This window comes from Bombina bombina, chromosome 6 (genome assembly GCF_027579735.1).
Source record: "Bombina bombina isolate aBomBom1 chromosome 6, aBomBom1.pri, whole genome shotgun sequence".
Classification (NCBI taxonomy): Eukaryota; Metazoa; Chordata; class Amphibia; order Anura; family Bombinatoridae; genus Bombina; species Bombina bombina.
The window spans coordinates 208,977,860-209,004,872 of record NC_069504.1 but is presented as its reverse complement, the minus strand read 5'-3'; the positions used below and the strand labels follow the sequence as shown (position 1 = coordinate 209,004,872).

Below are 27,013 nucleotides of genomic sequence, written 5' to 3'. Positions count from 1 at the left end.
TCAGTCTAAAAGCTTTTAAACCATACGATGAGATGTGGTACATTACAAAGTTTATATAGAAAGTTTTTCTGCATGTATGCCAAAAAACAAGTATACAAAAAAATGTTTATTTTGGTCTTTATATGACCATGAGAGTAGAAAAAAAAACTAGAGAAATAAATTTAGATCTCAACTTTCAATAGATAAATTATCATAAGATAACAAATTATTTTTTATTTTAACTTTTCTTCAAAAAATGAATATTACAGCATTTCACAAATAATGAAAGATTGACAGATAAAGAATGCACTTATATATGAAAAAATGTAAAATTACCAAGTAGTTCTGCTTACAAAAATTGAAACAGTCACAGAATATATAAAAATGCCACATTGAACGAGGCAATAGTACTCTACCTAAAAAGGTAGCATACTTCTTGGCAGTCATACTCAAACAGTAGTGACTGATAAAAAGGCATTATGTAAGCGGGCTCCATCTGGAGATTTTTCACCATGTGTCATAAGTTCTTGGATTGTCATCCAGTTGTCTAAAATTTTCTTGTTGCGTTTTTTCATCATTTTTTTGTGACTCAGTTCAATTATGCTAACTTCCTTTTTGGATTCACTCCCACTCTGAGGACTTTCCTTTAGACATTCCAGTCTACTCCTCATCATAAATTCTCTTCGTCTCCTTTGCTCCTTAGCTCTCATAAGGTGCTGCTTTCTCTCCTCTTTGCTCCAATACCGACCCATTTTCATTTCACTCATTGTATCATCATCTGTAGTCATTCCACTCCTCTCTTCTTTGATTTTCAAGGCACGTTCTTTCAAAAGCTTATCTCTTACTGGCCTTTTGGTGATATATCTTGTCCCATCACTCCTAATTTTCACTTTCCATTCCATCCTTGGCTCTGTGGACCTTTGTGAGTCTTTACACATAGTTACTAAGTTTAGCTGACTTTGGGCATACTCAACTGCAGTTTTTTGTTGGATAAGTTGCATGTAACTTTGATAATGCCTTGCATGCACTGGTACATTTCCACAGCTATAGGTTGAGCTATGATATGGTGAAAGGTAAGGAATTTCTTCAGTGCTTTGTTTTTTGTATTTTGAGAACTTACTACATTCTAACATATTTTTATCAAGACATTCAATGCTTTGACTTTGCACACTAGTCTGTGATCTGGTTGGGGTGTTCTCAAAACTACTCAGTCCAGAAGATATATGATTTGCAACAATAGTGCTCCTAATATTTTTTCGGTTGGTAATGCTTATAATTCTTTGAAGGGAACTGTCTGGGGATCGATCCATATTTAAAGGTGTACTTCTACAGCTTTCAGCTGTATTATAAGCACTAGAACTGTCCTTGTCTGATCGTTCTGGATGTTCAGTTATATTATTCAGCTTACTTCTCTGTGCATCAACACTAGTGTTATAATTTCTGAATCCATTATCATGAATTGACCAGACCTCTTCAGCATGGTCTCTTTCATTTTTACGTCTATGAGCCTGCATAATACTTTGGCATTCAAGCTCAATATTTCTCAGTTCTTCATTTAATAACTGTAGTTCATGTTCTACACCACCTTGATTAGCTCTACTACATTCAATAGTCCTGCTCGAATAGTAAAGATCATATTCTCCTTGATTTCTAATCTTGCACTTGAGTTCCAACAACTGTCGAAACTTATCACACTCCTCTTCTTGGTTACCAACAAAGTCAGAATCAATGTACTCCCCAGAAACAAAGCTTTCATTGCATTTTAACTCAATGCTTCCCAATGTATCATGACTTTGACCTAGTTCTCTATTACACTGCAGAGTAGTGTTCTGTTCTTCTACAGTATTTTCTACTTCAGAACTTTCATCATTACGATGGCTTTCATCTGTACGCCCCATACCACTGTCTTTTTCAGGATTATTGGATGAGGAAGTTGCTGTGTCTGTTGTGATATCTTCATCTTCTGGCTTCTTTTGCTGAAAGAAAGATGAATAGTGAGAACATATATCATTACTGGGGTGAAGACAACAGGTGTGGTCATTGCTCAACTAATGGTGGTCAGAGCTTAGCACTATTGAGATGAAAATTATTATGGGGCTAAATATCAGATAAGTAATTTGCTTAATGGTTTTAAAGACATATTAAAATGTCTCAAAATGTGGGTAATATTACAGAGATAGGCAGAGGCTACACAGTGTAGCTGCCATGCAGGAAATTTATGTAAGTAGTCATTGGTAAAGGTGACTGTCATGAGTTAAGTGTAGATGGCAGTTGCACATTAAAACTGTATAAAATATATAAAGTGGAATCAGTGTTATCAGACTTTGTAAGTTAGGGTCAAAACTAAGAATTTTTGTTCTGCAAAACCACTGAAGGGAATTGCATAGCTAAGAATTCTTGATCAATAGGTGGGTAGTTGAATCATGCAGAAGCATACAAAATGTATTAGAAGGGGTGCAAATGGAGGGCAAGAGTTATTACAGACATGGCAAGAGATAAGAATGTGAACTAATGTCTTGGTGGGACCTAGTGCTAAAAAAGAGGGAATTATTTTTGGAGAAGTTGGGCAGGTGAAGGCATTGGGAATCAAATGAAAGTTTAGAATTGAAGTTGGATTAACAGAGGCATCAATATTAACCATGTCTTTGTATCTATAAGTGCTAATATGCCATCAAGAAAAAAAAGTCAAATGCACAGTTGCTAACATCAGAAAGGACAGAAATTAAGGTTAAATGATTTGGGTGTCAATCAATAGAAAAAAACAGACAGCCTTAAAGGGATACTAAAGCCAATGTTTTCTTTCATGATTCGGATAGAGCATGACATTTTAAGCAACTTTCTAATTTACTCCTATTATCAATTTTTCTTTGTTCTCTTGGTATGTTTATTTGAAAGCTTAGGAGCCGGCCATTTTAGGTTCAGCACCTGGGTAGCGAATGGTTATTGATGGCTAAATGTAGCCACCAATCAGCAAGCGCTATCCATGGTGCTGAACCAAAAATTAAACGGCTCTTAAGCTTTCATAACTGATTTTCAAATAAACATACCAAGAGAACAAAGAAAAATTCATAATAGTAGTAAATTTGAAAGTTGATTAAAATTTCATGCTCTATCGAAATCATAAAATAATAAAAAAAAATGGGTTTAGTATCCCTTTAAGGTTACATAATTGACAGGGGCTGTGGAGAGAAAATGCTAGCATGTCAGTTGAATTATTCTTTATATAGTTGCATGTTATTTATTGTCCTACTTAACTATGTCAACATATACTGATATGAACAGTGATCTCTTGGTAAAAAGTATAAATTAAATTGCTTAAGAAAAGCACATGCTTACTAAAAACCTCTGAAAAATAGTTTGTAAACTAGCGATCAGCTTTACAGTAGTCCATACAATTACCTTTGTTAAACTTATTGCTCCGTAAAGATAATTATTTTATTAATAATCCAAATTGCTTCCTTTGTTTGTTATTTACAACAGACAACTTATGAAGTGTCACCTTGTGTACAACAAAAAAGGAATCAAATTATAAATGTATTCAAGTCTTGCTCTTCAAGCATCTTAAAGGGACATGAAACCCACAATTTTGTTTTCATGATTCAGATAGAGAATACAATTTTAAACATCTTTCCAATGTACTTCTATTATTAATTTGCTTCCTTCTCTTGTTATCCTTTTCTGAAAGCTTTATCTAGGAAAGCTCAGGAGCAGCAGAGAACCTAGGTTCTAGCTGTTGATTGGTAGCTGCATATATATTTCATATTGTAAATGGCTCACCCATGAGTTAAATTAGAAACCATTACTAGATTGCTGCTACTTCAACAAATGATACTGAGAGAATGAAACAAATTTAGATAATAGAAGTAAATAAGAAAGTTGTTTAAAATTGTATACTCTATCTGAATCATGAAATTGGGTTTCATGTCCCTTTAAGTCTGTTTATCTATTATATGGTTAATCATAGAATGAACATAATAATTAGTTGTATATATTAACTAATTTATCAAGTATAATTTCATTATATTGTTTCTGAAAATATGTTGATGCAAATGTGTAAAGAAATAGTTTAATCATCCATACCAGTTGCACTTCATCAGTTGTGTATTGCATTTCTTCATTGTTTTGTTCTTCCAGTATCTCCATGTTTAATTCTTCCAAGAATTCATTCCTTTCATCATCAAGCCACCCATCATCCAGCTGTAAAGAACACATTAGTACATTACATTACATTAGTAGTAACACATGGTAATGTGATGTTAGCTATAATAGCAATAGCTGGCTAGTTCCTTTCATCATAATGACTCTTTTGAAAAATAAGCTTTTTATATTAGCTTCATACCAGTATGAATAATAATAAATTCAACTTCCTTTGGCTTTCATCCTTCCTTAAACAATATGACTAATTTGTTTCTTATCTGTTAGATCTCACAACACCAAATGATTTTCAAAAACATTTACGTAGATGTATACAATTATTTGTTTGTAGTATCCGATTTTTCTATTCCCGTCCTCAGGTCTGGCATTAAGTCATTTGTTAGTCTCATGACCCATTCGTTACAGATCAAAACCACCACATTTTATGATAACATATATTTATATATTTGTAAACGTTTCTAAGCCTTCCTACCATCTTTATTACAGGTTTACTTCAATATATTATTGAAATAAGAGTGTTTTAAAGATTGTTCTCTAGTCCTAAAATTTTATTATCAATTAGTTTTGTTGAAATAATTATTCTTATTATAATAATTATTCTTATTAATTCTAATAATATCAATAATAATAATAAAATAATAATAATATAATCATGTAGTCATGTTTATCTTGTATACATTTTTGTATATTTTGTATTTGTACGTTTGTGGACATTTATTTGTATTTCAGTACAGCTCCTGATTCATTTTGCAGATACTATACAATTATAAACAAACAAGCAAACATTACATTATTAAAATGTGTGTACAAATTAGCCATGGACATACTTGTTAATGTTTGTTTTCAAAGTCACCTCAGTTGCATATAGGTTATAAAATGAAAAATATAAATATAAAAAATGTAACATTGTGACAGCAGTGCACAAATTATAACAAAAATGTTGGGGAAACAGAAAAGAACATGTATAAAGAATGGTGTATCAAAGGCTATATAAATTATGTAAAATAAAGATTTTGAAATGTGTAAATCAGGCATTTTGTAGTTTGTTCTAAAATGAATATTTGAAGAAAAGTCAACAAAATGTCAACATATTTATACAGAATCAGCCGCACAATTGTAAATAGAACTATCAAAGGCACATTTGAAAAGCAACTAAAGCAAATGCTTTTATATCACATAATTTAACAGTAAAATATTTTTAAAACTTTAAGAAAAAGAGGTATACTAAAAATGAAATTTGTTTTTGTAAGGTTGGATATATTTACTAAAAAAAGCTGCTAAGTGGTCAGTATCTTTTGAAAAGTCAGTGACAAAATAACTTAAATCGAAATAAAGTAGTTGAAGCAACTCAAAATTTAAGGGATATGGAACCAAACATTTTTCTTTCATGATTCCGATAGTGCGCACAATTTTAATGAAGTTTTTAATTTACGTTTAATATTATTCTACTTTGTTTGGAATTCTTTGTCAAAAAGCAGGTAGGTAGGCTCAGGAGAATGTACATTTCTGAAAAACTATGTAACAACAGTTTTGCAAGAATGCTTTTAACAATGCTATACATTGTGGAAAAACTGCTTCCATTTTCTTATCCACACATGTGCACTTTATCTACCTAGGTATTCTATTCAACAAAGAATATAGCAAATTTTTATAATAGAAGTAAATTGGAATCATTCTTAAATTTTTCATGAAAAAAAAAGGTTGTGTTTCATGTCCCTATGATAATGCAAGTCAAACTAGTGCAGAGCAGAATAGCTTATAGGGTTATGGGTACAGTTAAGGTAGGGTTAGAGTTACAGCTAGTATTAGGTTTTCTAAGAGTTTGCTACTGGGGGTATGTCTTAAAAAATAGTTTACTTCCATTATCAAATTGACTCTCTTGACACTTTCTTGCACCTTTCTTTTAAAAGCATACAGTTGGCTCAGGAGTATGCACATGATTTAAGTATTATTTGTATAACATTGTTGCAAGTACTGCTACCATATGGTTTACAAGACACAAAGGATTTCAAGCAAAACAGGTAAATGTTGAACCAAAAAGAACATTTTGGGGAACATTTACCAATGTCTGTCCGACAGGATATGCTGTGGTGTATCATGTCTGACAGACATCGTTGAATGCCGAAAGCATTCACTGTCAGCATTTATCATTGCACACGCAGTTCACCAGAACTGCTTGTGCAATGCCGCCCCTTGCAGATTTGCGGCCAGCTAGCAGGGGGTGTCAATCAGCCCGATCGTATAGGATCGGGCAGATTGAAGACCGCAGCCTCAGAGACAGCAGACCAGTTATGGAGCAGCGGTCTTTAGTCCGCTGCTTCATAACTGCTGTTCCCAGCGAGCCTGAAGGCTTGCACGTAAACAAGGGGAACATGGGCCATTCGGCCCTTGTTAAATCTACCCCTTTGACTTTTATGTCCATATAACCATGCGAAAGTGGACTGATGTTTAGATTAATTACAGATGAGAGTGGTGGTTAGCATTAATGATGTTCAGGGGTGAGTATTAGAATAAATGGGAAGAGGGAGATCCTTGGCTATAGTTTGACTGCCAAGAGGTCTAATGTTAGGGTTAATTGTGGCACAGAGTCCCATTAAGAGATACTTTTACAGGCCAATAACACAGATGACAATGTTATTGGGAGAAAAGTCAGAAATTCCTTACTATAAGGAGCTGCTTTTATTTGGTGACACACAACATGCCCCTATTTTCACATTCTGGTATTTTTACAACCAAATTGAGATTTAGTGCCAGGGTTTTTTTTTTTTAAATATGGCTCTATGCACTGAATGATACCCTATGTACAATTTGTAGTTCACTAAGATAAATATTTTGACAGTAACAAAATAGTAATGCATAAAATATTAATATTTGATTTACATAATAATCTTCTTAATAGTTTTACACAATACATGTAATGTTAATACTTGCAAAACAATATTAGTGCTTTGACATTCATTTCACATAGTTTAGTGACATATAATCATGCACTCCTATTAAGCTGGCCAAGTAGTGTAGTTTTATGTATGAGCACAACATTTTGCTAGTCTTAATTTTTAATGTTGATTAGAAAGTAAGAGTTATCTGCTAGCTCATACAATTCTTATCTGCAAGGGGGTTGCTTAAAAAATAAATTCCAAGGCTTTTCTAAAGTTAGTGAAAGCGGTTTGTCTAAAGCCCTGTACCATGAATATTTAATGCAATGCAATAATGTTAAAAAGGGGTCTGGTAGTATGCATTTTTCATTATTGACCACTTAAAGTAGAACTGGTATCACTTTCTTCTGATGGTTCAAGCATATGAGATAGCAAACAGTGTTTTGATACACAGAATTACTGGGTGGGGGCGGGGGTTAAAAAAACAAAAAAACATTTAATATATTTTGTTTGCAAGCTCTTTCCAATAGAACAGTAGATTTCCCTGCTAAAGTTGTAATGGTAAAATATGAATATTTTTCTTTGATGATTGAAGTATTTACATGCAAAACTTTAGAACAAATGTGTTAATTCCCTTTATAGTGATGATTGTTTTTATTATATTAAAGTTGTGTAAGTCATAGCTGACAATAAATCATGATCGTAGAAAATATACAGTTTGTAGCGGCATTTGTAACAATACCTGAAAAAAACATCAAATCCATAAATAGTATGATATAAATGAACACAATATTGGCTTTATTTAAGATACTTAATTATCATCTTGTCAATTGACCATGAAATGTCTTTTCATTACAAGATAAATTGTAGAAGAACATGCAAAACGTATCTGCCGTTATCTTTTCCTTTGGGAATCAATTAAACATTCATCTGTATGAAAGTTTAGAAGAATATCTTTACAGCAGCTAATGACAGGGAAAAATATGAGTGTCATACTGAAAATTACTTCCCCAAAGTAGAGGCACTTAGTGACAGTTTTCTGCTTTGTTATAGGAAACCAATTTAAATGGTTACTGTTGGTGTTCATCAGTTATAGTAAATATAGCTGAGAAATATTAATCTAGTATATTTTGCATATTTAAATTTTTATGCAATTTTAAACAAATTTCCAATTTACTTCTATTATCAAATTTGCTTCGTTCACTTGGTATTCTTTGTTAAAGACTAAACCTAGGTAAGCGGATAGAAGTTTAGAAGTGTGCATGTATCTGTATCTATAGCAGCCGTGTTTGTAGCTATGTGTAACACTGCATTAATCAATGTTGCAAACACTGCTGCCAGATGCTTCTGAATTCTCCTAAATTACTCTTTAACAAAGGATGCCAAGAGTACTAAGTTACCTTTTGGGACCCCACCAGGGCTCTCTGTTTAGTAGGTCTGCCACTGCCTATATTTGCTATAAATTACTTGAAAAACCTAGATATATGAGAAATTCCTAAAATCTATACAAAATAATACATCTATTTTGAGGTATTTTTCCTTATTATAAAGTTACAAAACATGCATTTTGTTTTTCATTTTTTCCCCATTCTTCAGTATTAAATTCCTAGGCATTGTTATTTTATGCACGCATATAGGCTATCATAAGAAAGGTCTGTGTTTCTATTAAAAAGCAATATATAATATATAAGGGTGTCCTTAACAAGATACAAGATACTTAAGGTGAGACCAATAAAGAGCAAACATGCCACAATTGCCCCTGTCATTGAAGCACAGAAACTGGGAAACACCTTTGTCCTTAAAAGTGTTTTAAAGTAATGGGACACATTACGAGTGGATCGAAATATTGCACTTACGTGAGTGCATAATTTTCACTCCACTTAGTAATACGAGCGCATGCAAATGTGTGCTGGTATTGCAAATTAACAGCAAACGCGTCTTCGCGTTTGCATTGCCTGGAAGATTTGCGCTCATGAGAGCGCGCTTCTATAGGATCCAATAGGAGCATGGTTCTCATGCCGTAAGACACAGCAAAGAACATAGTGCAGTGAACAGGGTAAGTGGCTCAGCGTTGAGCAGCAAATTCAAAATAAATATGCATATGAATATATACTGTACATATAGATGTATGTGTTTATATGTGTATATACACATATTAACACATAAATATATATGCTGCCCCACCCTACCTGTCCTCACTCATCAACAAATATACTCCTGCCCGTCCCCTAAGATCCAACAACGACCTGCTTCTTGCGTCCTCTACCATCACCTCCTCTCATTCTAGACTACAGGACTTCTCTCGTGCGGCACCAACCCTCTGGAACGCACTTCCTCGAGATGTCAGACTTGCCCCTAACCTCTCCTCCTTTAAACATTCCCTAAAGACTTTTCTGTTCAGGGAAGCTTATCACCCGACTTATTAACAAACTAACTTCAATTAACTAACAGTTGCCCTCTATCTCCTCACTAATATCATTCTCACCTCTGCAGTCCCCACCTCCTGTTTCCAATCCTCCTACCCATCTAGATTGTAAGTTCCCACGGGAATAGGGCCCTCAATTCCCCCTGTATTTGTCTGTAAAATTTTGTGTCTTATCGTATTGTTTCTCCACTGTACTGTTATACTTGTACCCATGGGCAGCGCTGCGGAATCTGTCGGCGCTTTATAAATAAAGAATAATAATAATAATTTATATAAGCACATACATATATATTAACATAGACTGCAATGTAAAGGCACTTTCAGTGCCGTTGTTTTTCTAACACCCCACATCCCCTCATTTTAACCCCTTATAACTGCTTTGAGTAGTTTTTTTTTTTTTTTTTAAATAAAGATGCTACTATTTGTTATTTACAGAAAGGAACTGTCTACTTTATTTTGAGGCAATTGGGCACATTTTTTTTTCATTTACGGAAGCATGTTAAATTAGCGCTCCACTTGTTATCTAGCCTAATGTGGGATTTTTTTTTGGGGGGGGGTAAATTAATGGTTTGAAGTCTGGTGAAATGTGCTGCACAGTAATGCTGATTCCTTAGTTTTACCATTGAATTGGCAACACAAAGAAGTGTGCAAATGTCCCCTGCTGTAATCTAGTATAATGTCAGTTTTTTTGTATTTTGATGGTTCCGCTTTATTATGTAATAAACATGAACCATCAGTTAAACGGTTTCAGAGGTACCTCATTTGAATGCAAAAATGTTACAAATATTCTCTTTTTAAATGTTTAAAAAAATATACAAAATGTTCACACTGATGTAAATAAAGACAGTTGATGACAAATTTTAATATGTAAAAGGGGTACGCAAGACAAATAGTGGTTCATTCACAAGACTCATTATAGAAATATATAGTAGGACTGTTTATTAGGATGATATCTTACTAACCGGTAAGTCTGGTCTTGCAACAAGCAGAATTATTTTCTTGCATTCATCACTGGATAGCAAAGCCACAGCCTCCTCCCTATTCTGGACGTCTTGACCGTTGATCTAAATCAATAAAACAAAATAACAACATAAAACAGGCACATTCGTTTGCATGCGCATAAAGTCATATAAAATAATAAACCAAAATATTGGCTCTTTATGTTGAATACAATGATTCTTCTTTGGCTCTCTGTGGTATATAGCTGTATGTAATTATGCACCTACTATAAGAGTAGTATTGATTGGTGAAGAACAGCGAACATCAGAGGAAGCAGTTATGTTCATAAATGTCCAACCTGTGTCTCAGCTACATACATCTAGCAACACAATTAACCAGCTTCTGACAGGTGACGTTCATCTTTCTTTGCTCAGAGTAATGGAAGTGTCACTCTGAGATAATAGTGCTGGTAGAAAGGATACTGGTAATAGTACAGCACATATCAGTCATACTGTGGAGTTACACAGTGCCAATTAAGGAGCCACTATATTATCTAACAAAGCAATACTTACAAAACACAGCTGGCAGTGATTCCTGCATATCATATAATTATTCTTTATGAACTAATCATAACATGAAAACTCATACAATGTCTATACACCTTTATGTTCCTGCTGTTTATGATTGATACTAATATATTAACACATTACATAGCTACTGCTTCAGTATCTATATATCAATTATATTTTTATCTGTCTATTTACTTAATGTATTAAAATCTCTCGTAAAAAATCCTGTGATGTTTACAATCTCCATCAGAAGAAGACAGAAACAATAAAAAGTAGTAAATAAATATACTATAGTAAAAAAATGACATCATAAATGAGCCAAAATGCATAGCAAATAGAGTATCCCCTCACATTTTTGTAAATATTTTATTATAACTTTTCATGTGACAACACTGAAGAAATGACACTTTTCTACAATATAAAGTAGTGAGTGTACAGCCTGTTTAACAGTGTAAATTTTGCTGTCTCCTCAAAATAACTCAACACACAGCCATAAATGTCTAAACCGTTGGCAATAAAAGTGAGTACACCCCTAAGTGGAAATGTCCAAATTGGGCCCAATTAGCTATTTTCCTTCCCCAGTGTCATGCGACTCATTAGTGTTACAAGGTCTTAGGTGTGAATGGGGAGCAGGTGTGTTAAATTTGGTGTTATTGCTCTCACACTCTCTCATACTGGTCACTGGACATTCAATATGGCACCTCATGGCAAAGACCTCTCTGAGGATCTGACAAAAAAGAATTGTTGCTCTACATAAAGATGGCCTAGGCTATAAGAAGATTGCCAATACCCTGAAACTGAGCTTCATCACAGTGGGCAAGACCATACAGTGGTTTCACAGGACAGGTTCCACTCAGAAAAGGATTCACTATGGTTGACCAAAGAAGTTGAGTGCACGTGCTCAGCATCATATCCAGAGGTTGTCTTTGGGAAATAGACATATGAGTGCTTCCAGCATCGCTGCAGAGGCTGAAGGGGTGGGGGTCTGCCTGTTAGTGCTCAGACCATACGCTGCACCCTGCATCAAATTGGTCTGCATGGCTGTCATCCCAGAAGGAAGCCTCTTCTAAAGATGATGCACAAGAAAGCCCGCACACAGTTTGCTGAAGACAAGCAGACTGAGGACCTGGATTACTGGAACCATGTCCTGTGGTCCGATGAAACCAGGATAAACTTATTTGGTTCAGATGGTGTCAAGTGTGTGTGGCGGCAACCAGGTGAGGAGTACAAAGACAAGTGTGTCTTGCCTACACTGGAGAAAATCTCAGAGTTAAGCTGATTTTCTTCATTACAAATTCATCTTGAAATCCTACTATTCTGCCCTTAATCTCTATAAGCAACATTACTTCTCTACTCTTATCTCTAATCTTTCTTCAAACCCAAAAGTCTATTCTCCACTTTCAATACTCTTCTCCACCACCCCCACCTCCTAATACAAATTCTCTGTCAGCTTAAACTCTCCTTTTCCTCTTTCTGACCACCATCTCCTCACTTGCAACATCTCATCCCTCCCTACAACCCTCCCTCCTTCTACTCATCACACCAAACTTCACAGAAGCATTATATCATTAGATTTGCAACAGCTTGCTAATTCCCTCGAACCTCTCCTCTCATCCATCCCCTCATTCTCCTGCCCTGACCAACCTATCTGCCACTATAATTCCACATTATGTAATTGTCCTTGACAATCTGGCCCCTCTTACTATTGTTCGGAAATCACACACTCATCCTCAGCCCTGGCATACTCCTCTGACATGGTACCTACGCAGATGTTCCCGTACTGCTGAGTGGAACTGGAGAAAATCTTGAAATTCAGCTGACTTCCTTCATTACAAGTTCATTTTGAATTCCTACTATTCTGACCTTAATCTCTATAAGCAACATTACTTCTCTACTCTTATCTCTAATCTTTCTTCAAACCCAAAACGTATATTCTCCACTTTCAATACTCTTCTCCGCCCACCCCCACCTCCTAATACAACTTCTCTGTCAGCTCAAGACTTTGCTAGCCACTTCAATAACAAAATTTAATCCATCAGAAAAGAAATCAGCTCTCAACATAATTCCATTCTCTCACCCCCTCAAATGCTCGCAACCAACCACAACCCACATAGCCATAAACTTAGCTCTTTCTCACCTGTTACTAAGGAAGAAGTTTCGGCACTTATACTGCGCTCTCACCTCACTACCTGTCCCCTTGACCCTATCCCCTCACAGCTACTTCCCTCCCTCTCTTCTACGGTTACCCGTATACTCACACACATTTTCAACCTCTCCCTCAGCACCGGCATATTTTCCTCATCTCTGAAACATGCACTGGTCACACCTATCCTCAAAAAACCTTCCCTTGATCCAACCTCCCCATCCAACTACCGCCTTATTTCCCTCCTCCCTTTTGCCTCAAAGCTTCCTGAAAAACTAGTATATGCATGCCTATCCCATTTCCTTACATTAAACTACCTCCTTGACCCACTGCAATCTGGATTTCATCCCCATCACCCCACAGAGACAGCAATCATTAAGGTTACCAATGACCTACTTACAGCAAAATCAAAAAGCCAATTATCTCTGCTTATCCTCCTTGATCTGTCCGCAGCCTTTGATACTGTTGACCACTATCTTTAACCCTCCAATCCTTCGGCATCTGTGAAACAGCCCTTTTGTGGTTCTCTTCCTACCTGTCAAACCGTACCTTTAGTGTAGACTTCTCTGGGGCCTCCTCTGTCCCGTCACCATTTTCTGTCGGGGTACCGCAAGGCTCTGTCTTCAGTCCCCTTCTTTTCTCAATCTACACATCATCATTAGGTTCCCTAATAAAGTCCCACGGTTTCCAATATCATTTGTATGCCAACGTCACCCAAATCTACTTCTCTGCACCAGACCTATCTCCTTCCTTGCTAACCCGTGTCACTAACTGTCTTGCTCACATCTCTTCCTGGATGTCCTCTCACTACCTCAAGCTAAATCTCTCCAAAACTGAGCTCCTTATTTTCCCCCTTCTTCCAAAATCTCCACCCCAATCTCTCTATAACTGTCGACAACTCCATCATTACCTCTACCCCACATGCCCGATGTCTTGGGGTCACATTTGACTGAAATCTTTCTTTCACTCACATTCAATCCTTGGCTAAAGCCTGCCACTTCCACCTTAAAAACATCTCTAAAATTAGACATTTCCTTACACAAGACACAACAAAGATTTTAATCCACTCTCTCATCCTTTCCCGCCTCGAATATTGCAACTCTGTCCTCTCTGGTCTTCCCAGCTGCTACCTAGCTCCTTTACAATCCTTAATGAATGCCTCTGCCAGGCTCATCTTCCTTACACGTTGCTCTTCATCTGCTGCACCTCTCTGCCAATCCCTTCACTGGCTTCCTCTTGCCTCTATGATTAAAGACAAAATTCTCACTCTGACATACAAAGCCCTCAACTGCACTGCTCCCCCCTATATCTCAGACCTTGTCTCCAGATACTCTCCCTCCTGTCCCCTTCACTCTGCTCATGACCTCCTACTCTCCTCCTCTCTTGTTACCTCATCAAACTCCCATTTACAGGACTTTTCCAGACTGGCTCCCATCTTGTGGAACTCTCTGCCTCGCTCCACAAGACTCTCCCCTAGTTTTGAAAGCTTCAAGTGCTCCCTAAAGACTCTACTGTTCAGGGATTCACACAATCTAGACTAACCTTTCTTTATACAAGTTCCTCTCCTCCATTGCTATCCCCTGAACCCCCTTAGCATGTATGCCTAAGAGTCCAACTGTTTGTAGATCACCTTCTTAAGAGCTGACTACAACAGTGCGACTCTTGGCAGGGCCCTCTACCCATTTGATCCCTATAATTATTTTATTGTACTCTGCCTTTGTTTATAGCGCTGCGGAATCTGTTGGCTGTCTGCAAATAAAAAATAATAATAATAATAATAATACAGTCAAGCATGGTGGTGGGAGTGTCATGGTCTGGGCCTTCATGAGTGCTACCAGTACTGGGGAGCTACAGTTCATTGAGGGAACTATAAATGCAAACATGTTCTGTGACATACTGAAGCAGAGCATGATCCCCTCCCTTTGGAGACTGGGCCGCAGGGTAGTATTCCAACATAATGACCCCAAACACACCTCCAAGATGACCACTGACTTGCTAAAGAAGCTGAGGGTAAAGGTGATGGACTGGCCAAGCATGTCTCCAGACCTATACCCTATTAAGCATCTGCGGGGCATCCTCCAACAGAAGGTGAGGGAGCGCAAGGTCTCTAACATCCACCAGCTCCATGATGTAGTCATGGAGGAGTGGAAGAGGACTCCCCAGTGGCAACCTGTGAAGCTCTGGTGAACTCCATGCCTAAGGGGGTTAAGGCAGTGCTGGAAAATAATGGTGACCACGCAAAATATTGACACTTTGGGCCTAATTTGGACATTTCCACTTAGGGTTGTACTCACTTTTGTTGCCAATGGTTTAGACATTAGTGGTTGTGTGTTGAGTTATTTTGAGGGGACAGCAAATTTACACTGTTATACAGGCTTTACACTCACTACTTTGCGTTGTAGCAAAGTGTCATTTCATCAGTGTTGTCACATGAAAAGATATAATAAAATATTTACAAAAGTGTGAGGTGTGTACTCACTTTTGTAGGATACTGTAATCCCATAACTAATTCCAAAGACTTCAATATAACGTGACCCAAAAAGAGCCAAGATCAGCCAAGACCATTAAAATGCTGACCCAAGTCAAATATTACTAATAAAAATATAATATAATATATTATATAGTAGCAGAGAATAAACAAAAGTGGGTCAGATTACCAGTTATGCGCAAGCAAAAAGGGGTTTATCGCGGGTATTTGTGCGCAACACATTTAGCGCTCATAATACAAGATAAAGTAAAACCGATTGCTTAAACCCAATTGAAGTTAACGGGAGTCGGGATAGTGTGTCCTCAGAGCTCTAGTTTACTGATTTGTGATACAAAAAAAGTGTAACAAAACACATAAAAAATACATATAACTATACAGTTACACGCATAAGAACACTAATAAAAAGGATTTAAAAAAATGCACAAAATAGTTATAAGGGCTCAAAGAAATGAGGTCTTATGCATTAGAAAAAAAAGGCAGGCAAAGGGCATTAAGACTAAGATACATACATGTACATATCTAAAGATATATATATTTATATATATATATATATATATATATATACACACACACACACACTGTATATGTGTTTATATGTGTATAGATATTTATGTAGTTATATGTGTATTTAAGTATTTACAGACATATATACACATATAAACACATAAATACATATGTATACATTTAAAGAGATATATAGAAGTGCATTGGAGCCCTTCAGTCAAGAAGATGAAAACATGAAAAATCATATTTATGCAATATTCATGTTTAATAAAGTGTTAACATTGGAATGTGAAATATTCATATTGTTCTTTATTTGAAAAAAGCAGAAATGTAAGCTTACGAGGCGGCCCACTAAATGTAGCCACCAATCAGCAAGAGCTATCCAGTGTGCTCAACCAAAAATGGGCCGGCTCCTATGCTTACATTCCTTATAAAAAAAATACTAAGACAACAAAGAAAAATTGATAAAAGGAGTCAATTAGAAAGTTGCTTAAAGGGACACTGAAACCAATTTTTTTTTCTTTTGTGATTCAGATAGAGCATGCAATTTTAAGCAACTTTCTAATTTACTCCTATTATCAAATTTTCTTCAATCTCTTGGTATCTTTATTTGAAATGCAAGAATGTAAGTTTAGATGCCGTCCCATTTTTGGTGAACAACCTGGGTTATATATATATATATATATATATATATATATATATATATATATATATATATATATATATAGGGTTTTATATATATATATATATATATATATATACATATATAGACTGTACTGTATATATACACATCTTTAGCAATGCATCTGTATGTATTTCTATGTAAAATCCCTTTCTTTGAGCTCTTATAACTTTTGTGGGGGGGTTTTAGACACTGTTAATATGAGTGTAAATGTACTTTGTAAAGTATTTTTGAAGTGTTTCATGAAACCTTCTTGTTGTGGAAAACTTAACTACAGCTCTTTGAGTGCGGGAAGGATTGTTGCGTAAAAGGCGACTGCGCACATGCAATCGTGATTTTTTAAGACATAATCGTCAAAACCAGCGTTAGAGGCTCCTAACGCTGGTTTTGGGCTACCGCTGGTATTTAGAGTCAGTCAGGAAAGGGTCTAACGCTCACTTTCCAGCCGCAACTTTTCCATACCGCAGATCCCCCTACGCCATTTGCGTATCCTATCTTTTCAATGGGATCTTTCTAACGCCGGTATTTAGAGTCGTGGCTGAAGTGAGCGTTAGAAATCTAACGACAAAACTCCAGCCGCAGAAAAAAGTCAGTAGTTAAGAGCTTCCTGGGCTAACGCCGGTTTATAAAGCTCTTAACTACTGTGCTCTAAAGTACACTAACACCCATAAACTACCTATGTACCCCTAAACCGAGGTCCCCCCACATCGCCGCCACTCTATTAAAATTTTTTAACCCCTAATCTGTCGACCGCACACCGCCGCCACCTACGTTATCCCTATGTACCCCTATTCTGCTGCCCCTAATACCGCCGACACCTACATAATATTTATTAACCCCTAATCTGCCGCCCCCGCTATCGCTGACACCTGCATATTTTTTTTAACCCCTAATCTGCCGCTCTGTACACCGCCGCAACCTACATTATACCTATGTACCCCTAATCTGCTGCCCCTAACACAGCCGACCCCTACATTATATTTATTAACCCCTAATCTGCCGCCCCCAACGTCGCCTCCACCTACCTACAATTATTAACCCCTAATCTGCCGACCGGACCACACCGCTACTATAATAAATGTATTAACCCCTAAAGCTAAGTCTAACCCTAACACTAACACCCCCCTAACTTAAATATAATTTAAATCTAACAAAATAAATTAACTCTTATTAAATAAATTATTCCTATTTAAAGCTAAATACTTATCTGTAAAATAAACCCTAATATAGCTACAATATAAATTATAATTATATTGTAGCTATTTTAGGATTTATATTTATTTTACAGGCAACTTTGTATTTATTTTAACCAGGTACAATAGCTATTAAATAGTTAATAACTATTTAATAGCTACCTAGTTAAAATAATTACAAAATTACCTGTAAAATAAATCCTAACCTAAGTTACAATTAAACCTAACACTACACTATCAATAAATTAATTACATAAAATACATACAATTATCTACAATTAAACCTAACACTACACTATCAATAAATTAATTAAATACAATACCTACAAATAAATACAATGAAATAAACTAACTAAAGTACAAAAAATAAAAAAGAACTAAGTTACAAAAAATAAAAAAATATTTACAAACATTAGAAAAATATTACAACAATTTTAAACTAATTACACCTACTCTAAGCCCCCTAATAAAATAACATAATAACATAATACCCCCCCCAACATTACAACCCACCACCCACATACCCCTAATCTAACCCAAACCCCACTTAAATAAACCTAACACTAAGCCCCTGAAGATCTTCCTACCTTGTCTTCACCATGCCAGGTATCACCGATCGCTCCAGGCTCCGAAATCTTCATCCAAGCCCAAGCGGGGGCTGGAAATCCATCATCCGGCTGAAGTCTTCTATCAAGCGACGGCTGAAGAGGTCCAGAAGAGGCTCCAAAGTCTTCATGCTATCCGGGCAGAAGAGTAGATCCGGACCGGCAACCATCTCCTTAAAAGCGGTGACAAGCGGCTCCATGTTGAAGACCTCCATCGCGGATCCATCCTCTTCTTGCGACGTCCTAAGTGCGAATGAAGGTTCCTTTAAATGACGCCATCCAAGATGGCGTCCCTCGAATTCCGATTGGCTGATAGGATTCTATCAGCCAATCGGAATTATTGTAGGAAAAATCTGATGGAATCAGCCAATCAGATTCAAGTTCAATCCGATTGGCTGATCCAATCAGCCAATCAGATTGAGCTCGCATTCTATTGGCTGATCGGAACAGCCAATAGGATGCGAGCTCAATCTGATTGGCTGATTCAATCAGCCAATCAGATTTTCCCTACCTTAATTCCGATTGGCTGATAGAATCCTATCAGCCAATCGGAATTCGAGGGACGCCATCTTGGATGACGTCATTTAAAGGAACCTTCATTCGGACTTAGGACGTCGCAAGAAGAGGATGGATCCGCGACGGAGGTCTTCAACATGGAGCCGCTTGTCACCGCTTTTAAGGAGATGGTTGCCGGTCCGGATCTACTCTTCTGCCCGGATAGGAGGAAGACTTTGGAGCCTCTTCTGGACCTCTTCAGCCGTCGATTGATAGAAGACTTCAGCCGGATGATGGATCTCCAGCCCCCGCTTGGGCTTGGATGAAGATTCCGGATCCTGGAGCGATAGGTGATACCTGGCATGGTGAAGACAAGGTAGGAAGATCTTCAGGGGCTTAGTTTTAGGTTTATTTAAGGGGGGTTTGGGTTAGATTAGGGGTATGTGGGTGGTGGGTTGTAATGTTGGGGGATATTGTATGTTTTCTTTTTACAGGCAAAAGAGCTGAATTCTTTGGGGTATGCCCCGCAAAGGGCCCTTTTCAGGGCTGGTAAGGTAAAAGAGCTTTTCTATTTTAAGTTTAGAATAGGGTAGGGCATTTTTTTTATTTTGGGGGGTCTTTGTTATTTTATTAGGGGGCTTAGAGTAGGTGTAATTAGTTTAAAATTGTTGTAATATTTTTCTAATGTTTGTAAATATTTTTTTATTTTTTGTAACTTAGTTCTTTTTTATTTTTTGTACTTTAGTTAGTTTATTTCATTGTATTTATTTGTAGGTATTGTATTTAATTAATTTATTGATAGTGTAGTGTTAGGTTTAATTGTAGATAATTGTAGGTATTTTATTTAATTTATTTATTGATAGTGTAGTGTTAGGTTTAATTGTAACTTAGGTTAGGATTTATTTTACAGGTAATTTTGTAATTATTTTAACTAGGTAACTATTAAATAGTTATTAACTATTTAATAGCTATTGTACCTGGTTAAAATAAATACAAAGTTGTCTGTAAAATAAATATTAATCCTAAAATAGCTACAATATAATTATAATTTATATTGTAGCTATATTAGGGTTTATTTTACAGGTAAGTATTTATCTTTAATTAGGATTAATTTATTTAATAAGAGTTAATTTATTTTGTTAGATTTAAATTATATTTAACTTAGGGGGGTGTTAGTGTTAGGGTTAGACTTAGCTTTAGGGGTTAATACATTTATTAGACTAGCAGTGAGATCCGGTCGGCAGATTAAGGGTTAATTATTGTAGGTAGGTGGAGGCGACGTTGGGGGCGACAGATTAGGGGTTAATAATAATATGCAGGGGTCAGCGATAGCGGGGGCGGCAGATTAGGGGTTAATCAATATAATATAGGGGTCGGCGGTGTTAGGGGCAGCAAATTAGGGGTACATAGGTATAATGTAGGTTGCGGCGGTGTACGGAGCGGAAGATTAGGGGTTAATAATAATATGCAGGGGTCAGCGATAGCGGGGGCGGCAGATTAGAGGTTAATAAGTGTAAGGTTAGGGGTACATGTTAGGGTGTTAGGTGCAGACTTAGGAAGTGTTTCCCCATAGGAAATAATGGGGCTGCGTTAGGAGCTGAACGCTGCTTTTTTGCAGGTGTTAGGTTTTTTTTCAGCTCAAACTGCCCCATTGTTTCCTATGGGGGAATCGTGCACAAGCACGTTTTTTAAGTTGGCCGCGTCCGTAAGCATCGCTGGTATTTAGAGTTGCAGTGGCGGTAAATATGCTCTACGCTCCCTTTTTTAGAGCCTAACGCAGCCATTCTGTGAACTCTAAATACCAGCGGTATTTAAAAGGTGCGGGGTGAAAAAAGCCAGCGTTAGCTACGCGGGTCGTTACCGACAAAACTCTAAATCTAGCCGAATATTAGGGCAATGAAAATTGATTGTGAAAAGACCATATCGCTTTTGGGAAAGACATACCGTGTGACTTGTAATCTTGCCCTCTGTAAATTATATTCACCCATTCAAAACCTAAAAGTTTTTTAAAATTTTCATTTAACATTAAAATCCTGTATATATTTTTGGGTTTGAGGGATTAAATCCAATCAGAAATATAACACTGCAAAAACAACTATATTTCACAACATAAAGACCCCCACACACACATTTAAAACTTCTACTTAATCTAATAATTTTCATAAATGTCACCATTGTGTTTTTCAATTGAAACAAAATAGACTTATAAAGTTATAGATGCTATTCCAAGATTAGCAGGATGACAAGATAGAGAGTTGATTTTAATATCAAACCTTTTGGACAAGTGAGATATTTTGTATCCATGAGACCTCTAACACAGATTTTCTGTTCATTTATTTATATGACCTGGTACTTTTGAAATCTATCTATCTATCGGTGTGTACTTGAATTTGGATATTTGTACATGTGTATAAGTACATCCCAAATAAGGGGAGGTGATTATAATATATATAAAATCTGTTGATGCTCTACAAATAGGTAATAATAATTAGAGCTAATAAAGGGATGGTAAGGTCAACTTTCCAATTTACTCAAATTTGCTTTCATATCATTTGTTGAAAAGCATACCTAGGTAAGTTATGGAGCAGCAATGCATTGCTGGGAGCTAGCTGCTGATTGCTTGATGCATATACATCCCTCTTGATATTGGCTCTCACAACATGTTCAGCTATCTCCTAGTAGTTCATTGCTGCTCCTTTAACAATGGATACCAAGAAAATGAAGATAATGTTATAACATAAGTAAAGTGGAAAGCTGTTTAAACCTATATGATTCATCTGAATTATGAAAGAAAACATTTGGGTTTCATCTGTCTTTAATTTTGTCGATGGACTCTCAGAAAGGGGACTGGTTTTGAACTAACAATGTGATTGTGGAATTTAAATATAACTGAAAAATGAAATAGAGATGTTTATGTATTTTTTTTCCCCCGCACCAATAAAGTGTTGCTGTATCTATCTATATGTTCATAAAAATACATGCATATATATATATATATATATATATATATATACACACACACATATATATACATATATATATATATATATATATATATATATATATATATATATATATATATATATATATCCAAGCAGGCACACACACTCTGGATTTTTTAAATGCTTTTAATATTCAAAGAAGAATGTGACGTTTTGGGGATCTCACCCCTTCATTAGACCCCTTCCCATTCTTCTTTGAATATTAAATACACTTGAAAAATTCAGAGAGTGCGTGCCTGCTTGGATATAATTACTACTTATATATATATTCTTAAATTTTTGTTGCAAGGTCAATTCTGTCATTTCAAGTAAGACAAATTTAATTTCAAATTACATACATATATATATATATACACACACACACACACACATATATATATATATATATATATATATATATATATACTGTATATAAGAGGTGAGAGTGCACTATATATATATATACAGTATATATATATATATATATACACACACACACACACACACACACACATATATATATATATATATATATATATACTGTATATAAGAGGTGAGAGTGCACTATATATATATATATACAGTATATATATATATATACACACACACACACATATATATATATATATATATATATATATACACACACACACACATATATATATATACTGTATATAAGAGGTGAGAGTGCACTATATATATATTCCTACATTTTTGTTGCAAGGTCAATTCTGTCATTTCAAGTAAGACAAATTTAATTTCAAATTAAAATATTATTTTGGTGGGATTGATAAAATATGTCCAATTTATCATTTAAAAACCAGATGTAGCTGCAAACAATGACTAAAAGGGTAATTGGCAGTGCTTTTATCTCATAAAGCATTGACTTTCAATTTTTTACCTAAAACATCTCTAGAGATGGTAATGCATGAGTGGAAGGGTCTGTAAATCAAGTTTTGTATATGATGAAATGACTGTCCTCTGTCTCAGGTAGAAAGAGCACCAATTATTTTAATGATGGTCCCAAGAGTTTAGTTAAAACACGACTCATTGAAAAAAGTACTCTACAGGCATCATTTTTCATAATTACATCAATTTTTGTTGTAAGGACAATTCATACAGAACCTCTTCTGTCAGTTTAGTATTCTGCATATTTGCAGATTATGTAGACATTTATATTATCCCATTCATGTTATACTTAAGTGGAATACTTTCAACTCTCCAATGCACCATACTATGTACAAAAATACATTATTTGAATATTATGCACTTTTGTAGTCAGAAATGAGATATTTTCTAGGCAGATATGGTAAATGAATATTAATATTAATTAATATTGTGCAGATTATAGATGATAGATAGATAGATAGATAGATAGATAGATAGATAGATCGATAGATAGATAGATAGATAGATACATTTCAGCTTAAAATACATACATTACATGATGAAAAATAAGGTTTTGGAAAAAAATACTTCAAATAATTTTAATTATTTGTGTCTAGAACTTAATTCTGCATCAATTAAAATAATCCATTATGAATATTTTCATACCTGAGGGCTGGACATGACCTCTCATATAATCATTTAATGAAATCATGTAATTTAATGTAATATCATCAAGTACAAAAGTAAAACATCAAAATTATAGACTAGAGAGATATGAAAAATGTCTAAAAAAGAGAAACGGAAACAAATGAAAAATTAGATAAAAATAAGAAATTGAAAGAAAAAGTGTAATTAAAGGTTACAAAGAAAAATGAGAATGTAAAAATGAATGTAGAAACAACAAAAATAGTAAGAAAGGAAGAAAATCCCAGGCTTTTTTTTTTTTTTTTTTAACCAAAGAAACAGTAAATTAATATGATATGTGATTTTCCTGCAGTTATCTCCTGCTTAAATGAGTAATGAAAGTGCATTTGCTCTTTTCACCCCATCACAATAATGACTACAGACCAAGTTTCTCTGGATACTACACATTCTCAGCAGACTTGAATTTATGGGCCACACAGGCAGTTGGGTAAATGCACCCATGTATTAAACTTATCTTGGTAAAAGATCCGCTTTAGTACAGACAGTTATCTCATGGATCCACTTGCTCTTAAATGATTACCGATTTCCATAGCAGATACATACATAAGAAGGGTACTGATTGAGTCAGTGATTCCCTTAAAGGCCTGAAGACAGGTGGGGGAGTGATATTTGAAATAGGCTGATTATAATTCCTCTATTACATTTAAATAATAATATGGGGGATAATTACACCAGTACAATAACATTGGACATAATTGATGGTTCAACAAATATTCTATTTTTTTCAGAATATAATATATATATATCCGAGATGCATCATCTCATTATTTGCAATCATTTAATGATGTAACCAAATAAATACTATTGTCAGCTCTGTATCCTATACATTATTTGCAAAAGAATACTACAATCATTTTGAAATAAATCAAAATGTCTACTAAGTTATTTAAGGAAAAAGAACATTGACAGAAAGGATTGTGAAACCGCATGTTTACAAAGGAAATAATGGCTATGTGTTGTGTCTTAAATGCTTCTTTCAATTATATCAGAATTGAAAGGAGATAGACAAACATTTCTATACATACTTGCAAAATTCTATCTCCTTCTCGGATACGCCCATCTCTTGCAGCAATACTGTTTGGGTCGACCTAAAAAAAAAAGAGAGAGAATATGTAGTGAGCAATAAAGGAATAAGCCAATAAAACAATCGCAAACTAAAAGCACATTGTTATTTATCAAAATGAGGGTTAAAACTTAGTAACAATAAGATGTACAGAGAAAACGTGAGCTGCATTTAGGATCACTACATAATCACATCCCTGATTATAGTCAAGCCTAGTAATTGTGTGTTAGAATTCAGAATTCATGATCTTTTGTCATTTGCAGTATTTATAACTCATGTAAGAAGTGTTGTTGGCTGCCCCTTGTACTGCGCCTTTCATTTTAAAAGTTTTTGCAGATGGGGGAACAGACAAATTCTGTGCCCCTTCCCCATAGACTCTAAGAAGAGCACTTTGCGTTCAGGGTTTCAAGGAAAACAGTATTGTTAACATCAGAAAATCTCATGAATTGTGGTTCAGCTAATAAGTCAAACAAACTTTCATGATTCAGATAGAACATGCAATTTTAAGCAACTGTTCAATTTACTTATCTTATTTGCTTTTTCTCTTGGTACCCTTTGCTAAAAAGGCATACTTAGATAGGCACAGGAGCAAAGCAACAATGCAGTACTGGGAGCTAGAAGTTGATAGACGGCTGTACATATATGCCTCTTGTTATTGGCTCACCCGATGTGTTCATCTAGCTCCCAGTAATGTATTGCTGCTTCATCAACAATGAATACCAAGAGAATAAAGGAAATTTGATAAAGATATATTGGGTAACTGTAACTCACTATACTTAATTAATTGATCCCTGAAAAGAAAACTAATATCTGTTGTCATTAAAGGTATCACCTTTACTTAACTTTTTTTTTTCTTTACACAAAAGTATTTTAACTCCAGAAGAAGAAACAATGAAAACGTAAGAAATAGAAAGGAGAAAGACTGAGAAAATAAATTTCCGAATCCTCAGGCTACAATTTTTCAGGCAATTGAACTGGTTATCAGTTAGGGAGATTGTTAGGAGAACGAAGGCATTAAAGCATGTCAACAATTTACAATTAGAATTAAGTGAATCTGGAAAAAGCTAATTATCAGGATTTGAATGTGTTAGAAAAAAGACAAAACAACTTTTAATTGTATACTACAATATACATGTTCTGTAATCAGTACTAGTGCATTGTAAATGGATGTATTTATGTATTAGAATCTGTATTATATTAGGTCTCATATATTTACTGTACCTTATATGCAGAGGATTTGAAAAATAATAATCTATACTATAATTGTGTTTGTAATGTCCGTCGCCGTCTGCAGTTGCGCACACATCCTCAAAGGAATCTTGGCAGCGCGAGGCAGCCAACAGAATGTTGTCTGCACATGCAGCCAAAATAATTCACCTTGATGCAGCAAAGCTGCATCCAAGTGGATTCCGAAAATGGCAGGGTGGTGAAAGAATCCGTGGATTTTTTCACCACCCTGCCATTTTCGGAATCCACCGGGATGCAGCGAAGGCAAACGGAGCATTACAAAAAAAAAAAACTGCCCGCAATAAGTATGAAAAAAAACACCTAACCGCACGCAATAAGTATTAAAAAAAAAATAAACTAACCGCCCGCACAAAGAATTAAGACAAAAAACCCTATTACCTAATAAAATTATTAACCCCTAAATCAGGAAACCCCAACATCGCAAACTACCTAATACATCTATTAACCCCTAAACTGCCAACCCCCACAATGCATTAAACCTACTATACCTATTAACTCCTACACCGCCAACCCCCACAACACCAAAAACTAATTTAATGACTAAGCCCCCTAACCTAAACTAACAACCCCTAAAACATTAAAAAAGGCTAACATTACAAAAAATAATAAACACATTATCCAAAATAAAAAAATGAAACCTAATCCCTATAACAATAATAAAAAAAAAACATCCCCTAATCTAATGCTAAACTACCAATAGCCCTTAAAAACTTTTTTGTAGGGCATTAATCAGCTCTTTTACATTAAAAATAAACAAAGTCCCCCCTAACAGTAAAAACCCCCACCCACCAAACCACCCAAAATAAATAAAACCTAACACTAATATACCTAATCTACATTAGGCATTTAGCTCTTTTTTCACTGCCCTTAAAAAGGCATTTAGCTCTTTTTCCAAGTGCCCCAAAAAACCTAAGTTAAAAAATAAACCCCCCAAAAAAGTTAAAAAAAAACCCTAACACTAAAGACCCAAATAGGTACTCACAGTTTCAGAAGTCCGGCGGAGAAGGTCTTCTTCCAGGCAGGTCCATCATCTTCATCAACAGTGAAGGCGGCATGGAGCGAAGGTCCAGAACAG

General features: G+C 35.4%; 1 protein-coding gene across 1 annotated transcript in view; it reads right to left on the bottom strand.

Annotated features, from left to right (window-relative positions):
• Nucleotides 1-365: 365 nt before the first annotated feature.
• The window catches only part of PDZRN4 (PDZ domain containing ring finger 4), a 209,298-nt gene continuing 182,650 nt past the window's right edge, over nucleotides 366-27,013 (bottom strand). The window contains exons 5-8 of the mRNA XM_053719782.1: nucleotides 24,653-24,715; nucleotides 10,398-10,499; nucleotides 4,060-4,176; nucleotides 366-1,955 (exon numbers count right to left, since the gene is read on the bottom strand). Coding sequence (XP_053575757.1) covers nucleotides 429-1,955; nucleotides 4,060-4,176; nucleotides 10,398-10,499; nucleotides 24,653-24,715 — 1,809 coding nt within the window. The 3' untranslated portion in view covers nucleotides 366-428. The remainder of the gene's footprint in view (nucleotides 1,956-4,059; nucleotides 4,177-10,397; nucleotides 10,500-24,652; nucleotides 24,716-27,013) is intronic.